At 48.7% G+C, this 17961-nt stretch overlaps 1 protein-coding gene across 1 annotated transcript in view; it reads left to right on the plus strand.

The window, feature by feature from the left end:
• The window catches only part of TOX2 (TOX high mobility group box family member 2), a 74764-nt gene that overhangs the window by 39950 nt on the left and 16853 nt on the right, over positions 1 to 17961 (plus strand). The window contains exons 3-4 of the mRNA XM_005429643.3: positions 4481 to 4720; positions 10452 to 10679. Coding sequence (XP_005429700.2) covers positions 4481 to 4720; positions 10452 to 10679 — 468 coding nt within the window. The remainder of the gene's footprint in view (positions 1 to 4480; positions 4721 to 10451; positions 10680 to 17961) is intronic.

The following is a 17961-nucleotide window of genomic DNA, read 5'->3' on the forward strand; positions in this document are numbered from 1 at the left end:
AATAGTTTATAATGTTTTCATGTTTATATATAGTTTATCATTTTTAATATTTTAAATATTTTAATATTATAGTTTTATAATTATAATTTTGATTATATTTAAGTTGTATTTACAATTATATTCCTCTAAATTATCTAATCTTATTTGTAAAACTATCTTTTAAAACTGATTTCTAGTTCTAGTTCCCTTTTAACAATATCTACCTTATTCTATAATATTTCTAAGTTAAAATTTCTTATCTCAAAGTTTACATACAAATACATACTATATAATCTTTCTATCAAACGTTAAGAATTCTTTACAAATCCATTTCCCAGAGAGGAGGAGAAAAACCCCATGGACAGCAAAGGCAGAAGGTGGTTCTAGGGGTGGGACCTGCCTCAGGTCAGGATTGTACAGGAGGCCATTCCATGGCATCCATCCCTGCCAGGTACTGGGACCTGAGCCCTGCTGGCTGCTGCTCCACCCCAAGAGCTGCTTTTCACATTGGAATTTTGGGGAACAGTTCACTTGAAGCTGGGCTTGACACGTTTGAAGCATCATCTGTGTTAGCAGAGCACCCCAGTCCCCAGCTGGGCTGTTCCTCATGGCATTTGTCACTCCTGCATTCCCCTTCTCCCCAGAACAGGGAACGTGGACCATGTGCTGTTTGTCTGCCTGTTTTTCTCTCCTTCTCTGGATAAACTGGAGCATTTATGGGCCTGATATGCATATTCATTAAAAGAATTGAAATATTGTGGGGAAAAAAGGAGCTGTCTTTGAGTTAGCACAGCCTTTGGGAATCTGCTAAGTAAGATGCACTTAATTACTTTAGCTATGACTGCATCACATTGCACTCTGGGTTTCCTCTGAGATGCAAAACATGAAAGATGTTTGCAGCACAGGCTGCAAACCCATCCTGGGCCTTTTGCAGCACCTCGTGGTGAGCTTGCAGTGCTGAATTCCTGGGATGGAGGGGGGTTCTCACCTGCCTCTCCCAGCCTGTGCTCCTGGGGAAGGAGCTGATCACATTTCTGAGGGATATTTCATCCCACTGCATTTCCATCTGTGGGTCTGCTGAGTGCTTTGGGGCAGGGCAAGGCATGGGACAGCCCCACTGAGCCCAGGGCTGGGACTGCATCCCACAGGAGCAGGTTGTTTTCTATCACACAGCATTCATTACCTCCTTTCACTTTGGTTTGCCATGATCACAGTTTCATTCATCATTTCCTTGCCTAATTAGGCAGTTTGCTGCAGGGAATCGTATCAAAATCCTGCTCCTGGAGGTCTCTTTTTCCTTGGATCTTTTTTGCGGGGGATCACCTGCTTTGGGTGCCTCGGAAATAGCTCAGAGTCCGCAGGATCCCGCAGTGGGAAGCAGGAATAACCCTTTCCCTGCCTTTGATGCTATTTAAGAAGCTCCAGTGCTGCACACAAACAACTCACCTTCATTTTCACTCCAAATATTTCACAGCTGAAAAACTCAAGTGGCTTTTCCACCACTCCTGGGGACACCAGGAGCCGTCACCAGGAGTGATGGGGAGGTGGCAGCCTGGCATGCTGCTTACAAAATTGCATTTTAAAAAATAGATAAATAAAGGGAAGTGGAGAGAAATGCAGTGAGTGCCAAATGGTGGGGGCAGTTCCTGGTCAGCAGGGTGCATGTGAGGAGCTGTGCATGTCCTGCAGAGCCTCCTGGATGGGGGGAGAAGAGATGGAGATGTGGGAGAGGGAGAGAAGGACCAACAATATTCAGTTTAAAGCACTTTTTATCGTACAATTGTAGAATGCTTTAGGTAGGGAGGGACCTTTAAAGCCCATCCAGTGCCACCCCTGCCATGGCAGGGACACCTTCCATTGTCCCAGGCTGCTCCCAGGCCTGTCCAACCTGGCCTTGGACACTGCCAGGGATCCAGGGGCAGCCACAGCTGCTCTGGAAAATCTGTGTCAGTGTTTTACCACCTCCATTGTAAAAATCTCCTACATTATATCTAACCTAAACCAACCCTCTTTTAGTCTAGAACCATTGTCTCTTATCCTATCACCTGAATAAAGGTCTGTCCCCATCCTTCTTATGAGGTCCCTTCAGTGATGTAAAGAAGTTGGGAGGAGGCATCTGGGCTAAGATATCCTTGGAGAAGAATGTGCCAGGAAAAATGCTGTGTCTGCTACCTAAAAGGGTTCTGTGATGGGGTTGCTGTGAGCATGGTGCTTCTGGAGGGGCTCTCTGAGCCAGGCTCAGGCTCCTGGTTTTTCTACAAATTTTCAGAGGCATTTACAGCATGTGGCCCATATCCATAATTGCACTCCTGGCCTTGTTCTGCTCTGATGCATAAATAACATGCACTGTAAAGAAAAATGTGTGATTACATATTTAATGGATAAACAGAGCTGTTGTGGTCTATTGGCCACATAATAAAAGTTTCAAAAAAATTGTCTTAATACAGTATTTCCTCAGGAGACTACTGTGGCTGAAACGTGAGCAAGCTATTTTAAATTTCAGAATTTTTTAAGCCACATCTCATAGCCTGCCCCATTTCTCCAACACTGGTCTTCTAAACTTTCCCTTCATTTAAATTTAAAATGAGGACAATAAATTATTCTTTTCCTTAGCAGCTGGCAGATCTTCTCCAACATGAAAGGTCTGGATTAAACTGACAAAACCCAAGACAAATGTACATTTTTTTGGCTGGGGTTTGGGAATGGCTGGCTGCTCAGCAGATGGGAGCTGCATCCCCACTTTGCACAGTCCCTGTCTCACCCAGGCCATTCCCATGACTTTTGCAAATTTGGTTTAAATGCAAAATTTGCATCTCTGGTGCCTCCTGTGCTGGCCAAGCCTGGTGTCTGTCTCCATGGCTGCATCATCCTCGATGTCTTTATGGCCAGGACAGCCAGAGTTCTGCAGTAAGACACATAATAAGGTTTCAAGGGCACATTTATAAGGTTTTAAGGGCACACAAAATTTGCCATAGTTAATCTCTATGCCCCTAACCAAAGCATAATTAAGCTCTGTGCCCTTTTGCCTCTAAGCAAAGCCAGCCCTGCTGCCTCCTTGACACCACCAAAGCCAAGGGCAGCAATTCAGTGTGGCCCCTAAATCAGCCTCAGTGAGACTCTGCTGTTGAAATGCAGGAATAGATTTAATTCCTGTGAGTTCAATCCCTTCACAGTTAATACAGGAAAAGGGCAGATCCAGGGAAAGCTGTTCTGCTGACACTGCTGGAGAGTCCAAAGGAGAGCAGAACATTCTGTCTGTGTAAAAGTGGGGTGTAAAGCTCTTGATTCCTGACCTGCAGCAGTAAGTCTGGGTTTGTGTTTGGATTTATGTCCTCTGAAGCCTTTGGAGGCCTCACAGGTCTTCCCTGGGTTTCCTTGTGTGTGTGCTGCTGATGGAGCTGGCGAAGCTCCCCTGGTAACGAGGGATTGTACCTCCATGGCCTGATCAGGAGCTCAGGCCTTTAAACTCGTGTTAGCATTAATCAGATTGATGTAAAAGGGAAAAGTCTGGCAAGTGTTTCAGGCAGGGTTTGCCTCCCTCCCACTCCGTGGCTGGATGAGGCTGTGCAGGAACCAGGCTCTACTGGATCAGCAAGGATGGATCCTGGGGGAAAATGAGGTTTTGGGGAAAATGATTGAAACTGGGAATGGGGTCTTGATGGAGAAAACAGGAGGGTTTGTCCTCATCTCATCTCATCTCATCTCATCTCATCTCATCTCATCTCATCTCATCTCATCTCATCTCATCTCATCTCATCTCATCTGCTTCTTGGTGTAGAGGGGCTGGACCTTTGGAATGAGTCCAGAGGAGGCCATGAAGATGCTCCAAGGGCTGGATCCCCTCTGCTCTGGAGCCAGGCTGGGAGAGCTGGGGGTGTTCACCTGGGGAAGAGAAGGCTCTGGGGAAACATTAGAGCCCCTTCCAGTGCCTAAAGAGGCTCCAGGAGAGCTGGAGAGGGACTTGGGACAAGGGATGGAGGGACAGGACAAGGGGGAATGATTTTAATTTATAGGAGGGTAGGTTTAGATGGGATATTAGGAGGAAATTCTTCTCTGTGAAGGTGGTGAAGCCCTGGCACAGGGTGCCCAGAGAAGCTGTGGCTGTCCCTAGATCCCTGGAAGTGTCCAAGGCCAGGTTGGATGAGGCTTGGAGGAGCTTCCCTTCTCCTGGTCATTTTGCCATAAATCACTTGCTTATGAACCTTTTTTTCAGACCCCTGATAGGTGCCAGCCACCAGCAGTCCCTGAGGCAGTCAGGGGCACCTTCTGGGCACACAGCCCCACACACAAAGCTGATTTAGCTCCTCCCTTGTCAGGCTCATGGGCACAGCAATGGGTGCAGAGTGCTGAGCTCTCGCCTCTTTTGGAAGCAAGCTCAAGGAAGACTTTCCCAGCCATGTAGAGCAATTTAAACCAAAAATCGGCCTTTAAGTGATTTGGCAGTATGGCAAATAAATGAAGGAATGAATTTTGTAGTGACAATGATCTCCTCCTCCCTCAGATCCAGGAGATGGTGCACTCGGACGCCGCGTCCTACGAGTCCAACCGCCAAGTGCCGCTGCTCAACCGGCCTGGCATGCTGGGCGGCCCCATGGGCGCCCTCAGCCAGTCCCAGCTCATCTCCCAGATGGGCATCCGGAGCGGGGTCACCCACGGCTCCCCCTCACCTCCGGGAAGCAAGTCTGCCACCCCATCTCCCTCCAGCTCCACTCAGGAAGAGGAGACCGAGTCGCATTACAAGGTACGCGCGGTCGCGCCGCGTTTGGCGCCTTTCAGGGAGGGGTAAATTGTGCTAAATAAAATCACAGATTTCTGGTCTTGTGTGGAAACCCACGGCACTGGAATATTTCTCTGTCTGTTCTGGGGTGCCCTGCCCCCCAGGGGAGCACTGACTTTGACCCTCATTCATGGAGAAAGTTTCCCAGACTTCAAGACAGACTGGAATCCACAAAAGTGTGAAACAGATTGTAGAGAGTAGTGCAGGCGTATCACTTGGTGAGACATTGAGGTTTTGGGATTTTTAGTGTGTTGTGGATGGAAGCAAGATGGAGGGCACAGGGTGTCATCCTAGGTTTCTTCTTAATGCTTCTTCTTCCTTTTTCTCCATGGGTGGTGGCATTTTGTAATTGGGCAGAAAAGTCTGCATTGGGGGCTGTTTGGGATCAGTTATTGGGTTAAAAGGGGAAACAATCCAGGTGTCAGTTCTTAATTGGATAGTTTAGCCTTAAGAGACCTTGTAACAAGAGATTGTTGGCCATTTTGTGCCTTCTAATGAAAAGCTGCCAAACTCACAATAATGAGACTGTTTTACTGATAAGGAATAATAAACACCTGAGTCTGAACATGAACTACTGCTTCAAGTGCCTTCAATCCAGACCCAGAGAAACCCACAACTGGCACCCTCACAGTCTTGTTTTGACGTTTACAGTGGGAGACTTTCCCAAGGATGAGGGCACTGTTCCCAGCCTAGGGTGAGTCCAGCATAGCACTCGCCCAGCAGGTTTGGAGATCAGAGTTGTTCTTCTGCCCCCAGGTTTTACCAGTTCCATCAGGCCACAGGACTTCCTGGGATGATGATCACAATGAGCAAAGCAGCTTCAGGGCTAACAGTCTGCAGATGCTTGGAGCTAAATTAGATTTCTGGTGGTGGGTAGAAGAGACTGAAATGGGGAAGGAAAATAACTCATGGTTGGATTTAACTGAGCTCATTGGACATGGCTTGCTAAGGAAAGCAAACAGGAATTCAAAGAATCTTCTGCCTTTTAGTTCACCAAGGTGGTGTTTTCATTAGTCAGCAGTGTCCCAAATGGTCTCTACAGCCAACACAACTGCTGCTGAGTGTGGCACCAACAAACCCAAGGAATTCCTGGGAGTTTGGGCACATCTTGGTTGTTGTCCATCTCTCTCCAAGTGCACCAGCAAAGCCAAACAGCACCTGCCGTGTTCCAGGAATCTGTGGCTGTTATTTACTGATGGCAAACTGCAATCACAGCGCCTCTGTGCCTGCAGGTGAATTGCTGGGCTCCCTGGGGACTTTGGTTAAAGCCTTCCATGGAAAACCTTCTCCTGAAGGCACTGGTATTGTAACTTTGTCCCACCCAAACAGACTGTTGTGACAGGCTTTGAATGTATAACCAGAGCAGCAAACAGGGCACGGGCTGGAAAACTAGGAAAAATGATAGGACTGAGCAAAAACCTTCCCCTTTTCATGGAAAACAGGAAAATGGAATCCCATCAGTCCTATAGTTTTTTCATCCATTGACAAATTTCACTTCAGATTGGGGCATTTCAAAGCAGAGTGCTCATGTGGGTGGAAAAACAGCTTCAGTGGATAAAACTGTACAAAAAAGGGATACATGAGGTTAAAAACAAATGGAATTTTTCCAACTCTGTGATTCCATGTTGAGGGAACACTGTGGGAGGGGTTGTGCTGCTGGATCCCACAGCCTGCCATCTCCCAAAGCCTGCGTCACAAAGCTCCAGGCTTTGTGCACCTGGGAGCTGAAATCTTTCATGTCAGGAGAAAATGAGTTCCAGTGTAGTGACACACCAGCTCCTGTCTCTCTGCCTCCACCAGCATCACCCAGCTTCCCTGGCAGCCACCCAGGAGTCCCTGAGCAGGGCGCAGCTTTGGGCTTGGATCTTCTGCTTTCCTGAGCCAGAGGTGCCCATGGGGTAGGAAGCTGGGAGATGTCCAGATGATGACAGCTTGCAGAGATTAGAATTTTTCCTAATCCTTCAGGCAATCCCTGTCATTGTTCTGCCCTGTAAACCCCCCAGGCAGGTGGGAGTGATGTTTGAGGGAGGAGGAGATGCTGAGTGTGAGGAAAGCAGCAGACCCACGCTGTGGCCTGCAGGTTTCTGTTTGCTTTCTCTGTCTGCACAGCTGCTCTCTTCACCGATCAGTCACTTTTCCACATGACCATTAAGGGCTTTTCTGCATCAGAACAACATCTAACAAGCAGAAAATAGTCTTGTGAGCTAGAAGGTCACAGGTTAAAGAAATGAGTCCTTCAGGTCCCCTGAGCCAGGGAGCTTTTGAATTTCAGAGGTCTTTGAGCCTCACTGGCGTATTCACCTGCTTCATAGCTGGGGGGTGGGTGCACATGAATGGGAGGGACAGGTGGGTACAGCCCAAATTCCAGCAGGGTTTGTGGCCACTCTCCATGGTTATTAAAATCACGGTGTCCATGAGGTTCCAGCTCTTCCTGGGTTCAGCATCTAAGAAGGCACCAAGTTTTGGGATCACATCCTTGCCCCAGTCCACATCTGCCACCAAACAGACCTTCTGCTGCCTCTCCAGGGCAGGTCCAATGCCAGTGGCCACCATGGGCAGGTGGCCAAGCTCTTCCTCCCCCTGCCCAGCCTCCCTGGTCCCTTTGACCATGGGGATGCTCTGGGGCAGTGAGGCACTGGCTCTCTGGGGGTTGACTTCAGCCATGAACATGGTTTGCTAAATAAAACCACAAACTTCTGGTCTTGTGTGCAAACCCAGGGCACAGGGAATATTTCTCTGTCTGCTCTGGGGTGTCCTGACCCCCAGGGGAGCACTGACTTTGATCCTCATTCATGGAGAAAGTTTCCTGCACTGGCTCTCTGGGGGTTGACTTCAGCCATGAACGTGGTTTGGGTTGGTCAGAACTCCTCTGAGGTCCCAGCCCAGGCTGTTGTCTCATCCCACATGTGTCACAACTGGAAAACCCCATGAATACCAAATCCTGCTCTGCTCCCTGCTGCTGTTTTCCTTAAATCCCATGTGCTCTGTGGCGCTGCCTGAGCTGTAAATGCAGCTGGGGTTGTGCTGTTCCAGCTCCTTGGCTTGGCCAGTGGCTGTGTGGGAGCAGGTTCCCCACAGCACTCCACTGAGTCAAATGGGATCACAGTTAGTTAAAATACCATCTCACTTCCTAATGGGCTGAAACCCTGTCATGCTTTTTTTTTCCTCCTAATAAGCTGGCCTTTCACCTCCAGGCCTCCCATTCAAGCCCAGTTGGGCAATTTTAAATTAAATGCAATTTTTGTGGTCTCTCTGCTCATTCACTAATGGTCACTGTCTGTTTGACAAATGTCACTGCACTGATACTGAAATTAATGATCAGTCAAGAGCTACAGAGTGGAGAGCAGGAACGCTGCTGCCCTTTTCCTCCCCATGCCTGGCCTTTGCCAGCTGGAGGGAAGCCTCTTAAATCCTGGCACTGCCAAGCACATGCTCAAATTGACCAATGGCACATACTCAAATTGGCCAAAATGGCCAAGGCTCATGCTCAAATTGACCAATCCATCAGGAGAAGGGGCTGTTTCTCCCCAGCTCAGCTGGAATCATTGTTTTCACAAGCTCTTGATGTTTTGAGCTGTGTCTTTCCAAGTAACTCAACCACCTGTGCAGCTGATGGTGGTGCCTTGAGCTCAGGGCTGCAGGTGGAGGGGCTGGTGTGCTCTTTGCCCTCAAGGATGCAGAGATCCAGCCAGTGCTTCCATTCTCTGCCATCTGGTGTATTTAGGTTTTCCCTCACTATGAAATGAGAGTAATGGTGCTTCCCTGTAGTGCAAGCTTCCACTGGCCACAGTTAATGCCAGTTGAGAGCTTTGATGGGTAACCAGGTGTTTTCCAGGGGTCTTTTCCTTTGCACGTCCTCCCATGGAGCCTTCCGCAGTCCCCTGTATTCACGGAATCATAGAATATCATGAGTTGGACCCCCAGGATCACCCAGGGCAGCCCCAGCCCTGCCCAGACACCCCAACAGCCCCACCCTGGGCATCCCTGGCAGCTCCTGGAGCTCTGGCAGCCTCGGGGCCGTGCCCATTCCCTGGGGAGCCTGGGCAGTGCCAGCACCCTCTGGGGAAGAACTTTTTCCTAACACACTGCACAGGGCATCCCAAGGGAGAGTGATACATGCTGCCTTCAGTGGAAGCATCCCCGTTTCCAGCTGTGCTGTTTCACTGCCCAGCCCTGTGGCAGCATCCTGTGCTGAGCAGCACAAAGGGCAGCTCCTGTTCCCTGTGCCCTGCTCCCCTGAGCTCCATCTGTGGTGTTTGTGAGGTTCCCAGGACAAGGTCAGAGATGAGAATCTGACTCCAAGTTCTCAGAAGGCTGATTATATTATATTATATTATATTATATTATATTATATTATATTATATTATATTATATTATATTATATTATATTATTCTATCATATTATATTAATATCATATTATATTATGCTATACTAAAACTATGCCAAAGAAAAAGGATACATCAGAAGGCTTCACAAGAATGATAAAAAACCCATGACTCAGAGTCCATCACAGCTGACCATGACTGACCATTAATTAAAAACAATTCACATGGAACCAACCAAACATTCACCTGTTGGTAAACCATGTCCAAGCCACATTCCAAAGCAGCAAACACAGGAGCAGCAATCAGATAATTATTGTTTTCATTGCTCTCTGAGGCTTCTCAGCTTCCCAGGAGAAAATCCTGGGCAAAGAGGATTTTTCAGAAAATGTCATGGTGACACCCAGATCCATCAGAGGAGTGAACAGCACAGGCAAAGCATCTAATTGGTGTGAATAAAATAGTTCAATTCCTGGATGTTTTTCTGGATAGGGGTACATATATGCTAGCAGGATGGAGCAAATTTTGGATGGCCCTGATGTGATGTTTAATGTGATGCTGGTACTGCTTGGTCAGTGCTCAGAACCCTCCTGGAGTGGGGAGGTGAGGGAAGTGAGGAGCAGATGCAAAGGGGGCTCAGTGGGGTGGAAATCAGAAACCATGTGGAAGCCAAGTCTGGAAAATCCACGGACTGCTAAGGCAACCTAGCTGGGAAAGCGAGGCATGTGGAGGGGTTCCAGAAAAGGATCAAGGAGTGAGTGAGATGGGGAGCAGAGTGGGGAAGGAGAGTGACTGAGGACTGGAAAGCCCCAGGTTTGGAGCAGGGATGTCTCAATAGGACACAAAATGAACGATACGCACACGCTGAAACGTCCGAGGTAAAAAGAGCATAGTTTATTTCTGAATCCAATATTTATAGACTTTCAAAAGTGACCATGGATTGGAGGATGAAATTGCTACCTCTCCAACCACACTGGTCAAACCAACAGTCCATCAATTCTCTCCTCCTCCAGAAAGGAATGCAAACCAATCATTATTTACATGAAAAGTGCGTGAGAAACTCCATTACAAAAATGTAACATCAGAAGGGTTAGAAGAAATTTAGAAGAACAGGGTGACACAGGGACAAAGGGATGAACCCAAGCTATGAGCTGGTCTGAGAGGAGACACCACAGCAGGCTCAGGCACCCACCAGCATTTTGTGCAATGGTCCAAGAGGCTCCTGGGGGACAAAGAGACCCCCAGAGCTGCTGACCCCCTCTCCACGCTGGGACATCTCCACTTCCCATTCCCTCTCTCATCTCCTTGGCTCAGTAGCTGTAGCAGGGGCTGGTATCAGACCTTAGCTAAGCTTCATCTCTTGCTTTTGCAGGCTACTGGAGAGAAAAGACCCTCAACAGACCTGGGCAAAAAGCCCAAAAGCCAAAAGAAGAAGAAGAAGAAGGACCCCAATGAGCCCCAGAAGCCCGTGTCAGCCTATGCCCTGTTTTTCAGAGACACACAAGCAGCCATCAAAGGGCAAAACCCCAACGCCACCTTCGGGGACGTGTCGAAAATCGTGGCATCCATGTGGGACAGCCTGGGAGAAGAGCAAAAGCAAGTGAGTTACTGAGTTATTTATTTTTGTCTTTCAGCTGTTGAAATGTGTATTTTCATGGTGCAGGAATGTTCAGGGCATGGCCAGGGGCTTCCACAGGCTAAAAAGCTGTTTTTAGGAGCAGTGCTGAAGTGCCCAGTGTGCAGAATTGCTGTTGTTGCATGGGGAAGAGCAAAATTTTTATGACAACTAATTATTCTTGGTAAGCTCATACTCTGCACAGCCATCAGTGGCCTTTCCCTGACGTGGGGTTTTACAGCTTGAGATGGGAGATGGGTTTGTATTTGCTTATTTACTTACAAGGAGTGACAGCCAACAGGCTAAACACTATTAACTCCCTGTGCTGCTGGCTCCAAACCCAGCAGTCAGGCTTTAAAAGCTTCAGAAGGACATGTCTGAAGTGGCCTCACAGAGGAAACCTTGCTGCCCCAAAGCTGTCAGCCACTTTGTCTGCTTCACGTGGAGAATTCCAGCTCCTGCTTTCCCTCTTTGGCTGCTGCTGAGTCAGTCACAAAAGCCTGTAATTGCTCATTTCCTATGGAGAGAACCCCAGGGAGCACTTCCCAGAGCAAGGAGGGCTGTTTGTCAGGCAGAGTGAGACCTGACACGGTGTGTGATGTGTCCTGCCCCCAAACAGGAGCACTTCATGTCACAGTGAGATCTGACACGGTGTGTGATGTGTCCTGCCCCCAAACACACTTTAACTGGGAGCACTTCTGGCCACAGCTCCAGCTGGGTGTCCATGGCCAGCACTGGAAGCAGCTCCCTCTGGGGAGAGAGCAGCAGGGAGGGAAAAAACCATTTAACTGGAAGTTCTGCTGGGATAGAACCTTGATTTCCACCCCACAGTGATCTCCAGGGATGAAAGCTCTTTTGCTGCTCCCTTTTCTCCTCTTTGGGTGGGTCACTGTAGGATCATGCAGGCAGAAATCTGAAAGAAAAATCTGAAGAGGGGAGGAAGGTCAGGAGGGTGACCCCAGCCCTGGGGAGCTGCAGGACAGGGGATTGGTTTCTGCTGTTGCTTCAGGATGTGGGGGGTTCAGGAGTGTGGAAAAGCTTTGTGTCACTGGGTGTCCCTGGCCAGCACTGGGAGCAGCAGGGAGGGAAAAAGCCATTTAACTGGAAGTTCTGCTGGGATAGAGCCTTGATTTCCACCCCACACTGAGTCAGGAGTAAGAGCAGAGGATGAAAGCTCTTTTCCTTCTCCCTCTTCTCCTCTTTGGGGTGATCAGTGTAGGATCGTGCAAGCAGAAATTCCTTATCTGAAGAGGGGAGGAAGGTCAGGAGGGTGACCCCAGCAGGACAGGGACTTGGTTTTTGCTGTTGCTTCAACAGCAGGCAGAAATCTGAAAGAGAAGAGAAATCTGAAGAGGGAAGGAAGGTCAGGAGGGTGACCCCAGCCCTGGGAAGCTGCAGGATAGGGGCTTGGTTTTTGCTGTTGCTTCAGGATGTGGGAGGTTCAGGAGTGTGGAAAAGCTTTGTGTCACCTCTTTCTCCTGCCTGCATCCCCCCAGCATCTCAGCCTGTGCCTCCCTTACTGCTCCTGGTTCCAAATATCAGCCCAGCTCGGGGAGCGCTGCTGCCGCCCTGACTCAGCGCAGCGCAAACGCTCAGCTCTTAATTACCAGCCGGGATTAACCCAGCCCGTTTATCTTCCCTGCTAACTCTCCCTCCTCCCTCTCCTCCATGAGCTCGCAGCAGCCTCCCCGTCTCTTTACACACGCTTTCTAAGTGGCTCCATTTCTCCCGCTGTAATTGATTTAATTAAGTCATTTGTTCCTTGTCTGAATGCTTAAATATTAACTTCCTGCTTTTGTCTCCAGCTGGATACTTCTCTCCCACGGCAGTTACCTCCCTGCCCGGGACTCTGGCTGCAGGGACACGATTTCTCCTTGGCTCTGGCAGCCTGGGGCCGGTTTGTGTGATGTGGCACGTTCACTCTGCAACTGTCTGGCTGCAGGAGAGTTTATTTAGCCCCTGTTTGCTTTCCTCTGCCAATACCCCCGGTGAAGCTTTTTTTTTTTTTAGATTTGTGAGGCAACGCAATGGAAAGGGGAAAAGGAAAAGAAAGTTTTGAAATGCCTGTAATGAGCGAAAACAAGTGCCTGGGCTGTCCTGTAGGTGTTTCCTGCAGGATGTGGTGCACACATTCCTTGTGATGAAGGCAAGCAGGCATCCCAGGGGCTCTCTCCTGGCACATCTGGAGAGGGGATGGTGTCCAAGAAGCACAGCCAGCATCCTGCTGCAGCCTGGGGGTCCAGCCTGCCACATGGCTGCAGCAGCCCATCAGCAGGCAGAACTGTGCTCTGGGAAGGGGTGGAAAAGCTGGAGAAGGGAATTGTTTCATCAAGGACGCTGCTTTTAGCTTTGTGGACAGCAGTGGCTTCATGTCCTCACTGCAGAAAGCAACCTGGGGAAAAGACAGCACAGAGGCTGTCGGGATCTTTAGCCTGTCAGAGTGACCCCGAGAAAAGTTAGAAAGTCTCTTTTCCCAGCCCGGTGCTTGAAGAAGCAGTCAGGGCTCTTCATTTCTTGGTCTCAAGGTTGTTTATTGTATCTTATCTATAAAATTCTTTCTCCTGCCCTGCCGAGGTCCATCCAGCAGGACAGTTCCAGGCACTCTGCCTGCCCCCAGGGCTGTGTTATGTCTTTATACCAAAAACTACATTTACAATGTTTACAATTACTTCCCAATACCTGTCACCTATGTTAGACAGTGAGCTTCTACTCTAAACCAATCTAAAAGTACCACCATCACAGCAGAAGATGGAGGCCAAGAAGAAGAAGGAGAAAGGCTGGGCACACCCAGATCCCTCCATCTTGCCCCTTGAACCCCCATACCAAAAACCCCCAAAAATCTACTTTTTCACCCTGTGATAAATTCACTGTCATTCTACTTAATTTGTCATGGCTTGCAGATCTCCATATAAGGTTCATGATTTGCTCTATGGGTCATAACCAAAACCACAGGGGCATCTTGGGCTCTGTGCCAGGGTCTCTGAGCCCCCTGGCAGGGGTCTTGGCTGCTCAGGACAGCCAGAGGGATGTCCTGGGTCCTGACAAGAGGTGGCACAGCAGGCAAGCAAAAGCCAAATCTGAGTATTTTGGCTAAATTATGACCAAAGTTTTAGTTAGAGAACAGTTGCCCTCTTCCTGGCTTGAGAAGGGGTGGATGTGAGGCTGTAGGATCTGCTCTGGAGCTGGTCTCACACTTGGATCCCAGAGGAGCAGAGCCCAGCCCCAAGGTGTCACTGAGCAGTTCTTTATATCCCTGGAGCTCCTCTTCAAAGATTTACAAACCTTACCCCTCCAGTGGGCCCAGTCCTGAGGGTGCTTTGGTTCCCACCTTGTGGGAAAGCAGCAGGGAGGGGCTTCCAGGGCAGCTGCTCCACAAACCCAGGGCATTTTGTGATTCCCCCACGTGTAAGCAGCCCCTGGCACGTCCCTGCTGTGCCTGCCCCGTGTCCATCCATGCCCAGCTCCATCCTGCACACAGATTGGGGCCAAAGGGCTGAGGCAAGCCCAGTGCTGGTGGCTTGTAGCCATGCCAGACAGGGAAGGGTGGTCCTGTGCCCCCTCCACAGACACCTCCTGGAGCATTTCTGCTGGCAGCAGGGACGTGCCAGCCCTTTGCCAGGTAGTCCTGGCCAGCACACAGGGGGTTAATCCTCTGCCATTTGTGCTGCTAATGATTATATGCACTGTAATATCAAAGCTGGAGCTATTTATTTGCCATTGAGCAGGTGCTGCTGCTCCCACAAAGCAAATTTGCTTTCTCCTCCTGATGAAACAAGGAAAATAAAGGTTGCTCACGTCCCATTTCAGATATGGGTTTTTTTTTCCCCTGTGCACCAGCTGAAAGACAAACACAGAAAGGGAAGCAGAATGCATATTATGCAAGAAACCATATAATCTAGCAGCATCTTTGATTTGGCTGCTTCTGTCACAGACATGCATTTCACAGAGAAGCTTTTTTCTCCCCCCTTTCTTTTGTTCTTACTGGTTTATCATTTGTGGCTTTGTCATTTTGTTCCTTCTTCTTCTTCTCTTCTCAGCCTCTTCACAATGAATCTTCATTTTCCCTCTGACACACTTGTATCTAAATTTCCTTATTTCCTGCCTTTTTTTATTTATATCTGTTGCCTGGTGATTTGATCATGCTGTGGAATACAGGATTAGCAATCTCCGTGTCCTTGGGTACTGCTCAAGGACACCTGTTCGGCAAAGCACCATTTTCTTCCCCATTTTAACCCATTCCAGTGTGGCTGTAGAATAGGAATAAATAACAATACCTTAAATATCCCCAGCGTTGAGTTGGCAGGACGTTGTAATCTTCATTCTTCAACAGCTGCCGTGGCCCTTCCTAAGGAGCTTACACGGGAATCTGAAGAATGTGACTCGAGGAAAAAAAAGAAAAATTAATACATCCTCTTTGAACTTTGCAAATAGTTTAGCAGCTGTTCCTGTAGAGATAGCTCCGACTTTGCTGCAGAGTGAAATGCTAATTCAGCCATTAGCATCCAATGGGGCCCCTGCCAGAGGAATCCTCCAGGTCCCAGCTCCAGAATCCCGTGCCTCGGTGGGAGTTTTTCCATTAGCAGATCTCAAGCAGCGTTCCCCAGCAAGGTTTAAAAGGGCTGCCTGATTTGACAGAAATTAGGAGAAATTGAGCTCTAGATTGGAGCAAAGCTCTGCTAATTCCCCAGGAGGATTTTCCCCTGGCACAACAGCCTGGTGCCCGTCTGTGCCACCCACAGGGCCACATCTGCCCAAGAGCAGGGGACAGAGCCCTGGTGACTGCCTCCCTCAGGGGCATTTCCTGGGGGTGGTAAGGCTGGAGACTCTGCAGAGAAGTCACTGGTGGGATTCACTCTGCCAATTTCCGCCCTTCCCTCTCTGAGCACCTCCCGGTTCCCTGCAATATTTTGGTGAAGAGGAGGTTTGATTGGAGCCAAGCAATGGTGAGATCAATGCCAAGGTGGCAGCTGCAGGAGTCTCTGGAACCAGCTTCTCTTTGTCAGCAAATCCAGCCACAAAATCAAAGCCCTGGGCAGGTGTTTCCATAGGCCCTGGGAACAGAGAGCAGAGGAACCAAGGAGCTCCCAAGCAATCTGCTGGGTGATCCCCAGGCTAGCCCAGAGCTTCCCATCTGAAATGAGCAGAGATTGGGCAAACCCAGCATTTTCAGCTGAGTTTTTGAGCCTGGGACACAAAGGTGCCAGAGATGAGTTCTTGCTCGTGCTTCGCCAGGACCAGTTCAGTAATGCTGAGTGACTCCATGGCCAAACACAAATGGGATTTTCTGACACAAATGTACAGCCTGGACAACAACACAGCTCCAGGGATCAAGTCACACTCCAGGCGTAAATTACCCAGCAGAAGGATTGCTCAGCAGAAAGCAATAGATCACTCATTTAATCAGATCCATCTGCTCATTGAACCTGATCCATCAGCTGCTGACAGCACACTGCAGGGTCTGTGATGGGACAGAGGCATTGAGAACCAGCTGTAAAGTTGTTTTATGGAAGAGCCACCAGAGGAGAGAGATCCCACAGGAGCAGCCATGCTACAAACTGCCCAGTTCCAGCTTTGCACAGAGCTGTCAGCCCCAGAGCCACAGCAGGAGGCACTTTTCTCCTGCAGCCCCAAAGCCCTGGCAGTGAGGGCTGGAAGGGTCCAGCAGTTGCCCTGGCCTGGAAGGAAGTTTCAGCATCTTCTGGGCATCGAGGAAAGCCATGCACCAGAGAGGGATCAAAGCACCAACCCCAAACAAGGCTTCAAGGGAGGTCTGGTAGAGAGCAGGATAATGATGGGGAGGATGGGAAAGGTCAGATCTGCTTTTAACAGCTCCACGAGTGTCACTGTCCTTCTTGGAGAGCAAGATCAGAGGTTTGGAAGGTGAATGGTGTGTGCTTTTCGTTGGAGGTTTGGATTCTTCACCCTCCTGTTCCCTTTGGAATCTTCAGTGGATTGTCCTGGGAATACTCTTGTGCCCTCACATGGAGTGAGGGCTGACTTCCACCCTATTGTATTTGTGGGGTGTCCCAACAAAGGCAGGAATGATGAATCTGACTCCATGTTCTCAGAAGGCTCATTTATTACTTTATGATACTATATTATATTAAAGAATACTAAAATATACTAAAGAATACAGAAAGGACACTTACTGAATGCTAAAAAGATAATAATGAAAACTGGTGACTCTCTCCAGAGCCCTGACACAGCTTGGCCCTGATTGGCCAAAGAGTGAAAACAACTCACAGCAGAATGCAATGGAACAATCACCTGTGGGTAAACAATCTCCAAACACATTGCACATGTGAGCACAACACAGGAGAAGCAAATGAGATAAGAATTGTTTTCCTTTTCTTTGAGGCTTCTCAGCTTCCCAGGGGAAAACCCTGGGTGAAGGAACTTTTCAGAGAATGTGAATGCCACACTCACCCCATGAAGTCAAGGCAGTGGAGAGCAGGAACCTCTCAGGATGCTTTAACCAATGGCAATTCCTGCTTCATTGCAGGCTCTTCCATTCATTCTCCAAAGGAATTGCTTCCCAGCACTGTCTCCACCAGGATAAAGCAGGAGCTCTCCTGAAACCATGCAAATAGTTCCCACAGCCAGGTTCTTCCCTGGAGGTACCCTCAGGGATGTTGACCTCAAGACTTACAATCCAGAGCACAGGTTTTATTCTGGAAGTGTAGCTTGGGTTGGTTGGTTTTAATGGTGGGAGGGACAGAATAAGTCTTGAAGGGCACACAGAATGGGATGCAAGGAGGAAAGGAGGATATGGGGACAAATAAGGATAACCTGTCCATGTTTCCTATTTGCCTTTCCAGTGGCTGTGGTAAGCATGTGTGGAGAGAAAGGGGAATGTGGCAGGGAGGATGTGCTTTGAGACATCTTGAGCATAAGCCATAAGTTATGGTGATCTGAAGACATATCTTGCAGGAAAGTGTATAATAGTTACAAGAAAAACCCTGCAGACTTACAAGCAGAATAAAAACCAAATTTACACGTTTGGGACAAGAAAAAAACCTGTCGTGGAATCATAGAAAGAAGGGCAAGGAGAGACTTAAGAGGTCAACTAGACCATACTGATGCCTGAAGTCAGGATCATCTCTACTTAAGCCATTCCTGATGGATGTGTTCCTAATCTGTTCTTAAACCCTCAGTGGTGGAGATTACACATCTCCCCAGGCAATGTCTTCCCATGCTTAATTATCCTTACTGCTCCCAAGGCTTCCCAGTGCTTACTGAACATTTCCCTCGGTGCAATTTAAGCCTA

Source organism: Geospiza fortis, unplaced genomic scaffold (assembly GCF_000277835.1).
Source record: "Geospiza fortis unplaced genomic scaffold, GeoFor_1.0 scaffold57, whole genome shotgun sequence".
NCBI classification, from domain to species: domain Eukaryota; kingdom Metazoa; phylum Chordata; class Aves; order Passeriformes; family Thraupidae; genus Geospiza; species Geospiza fortis.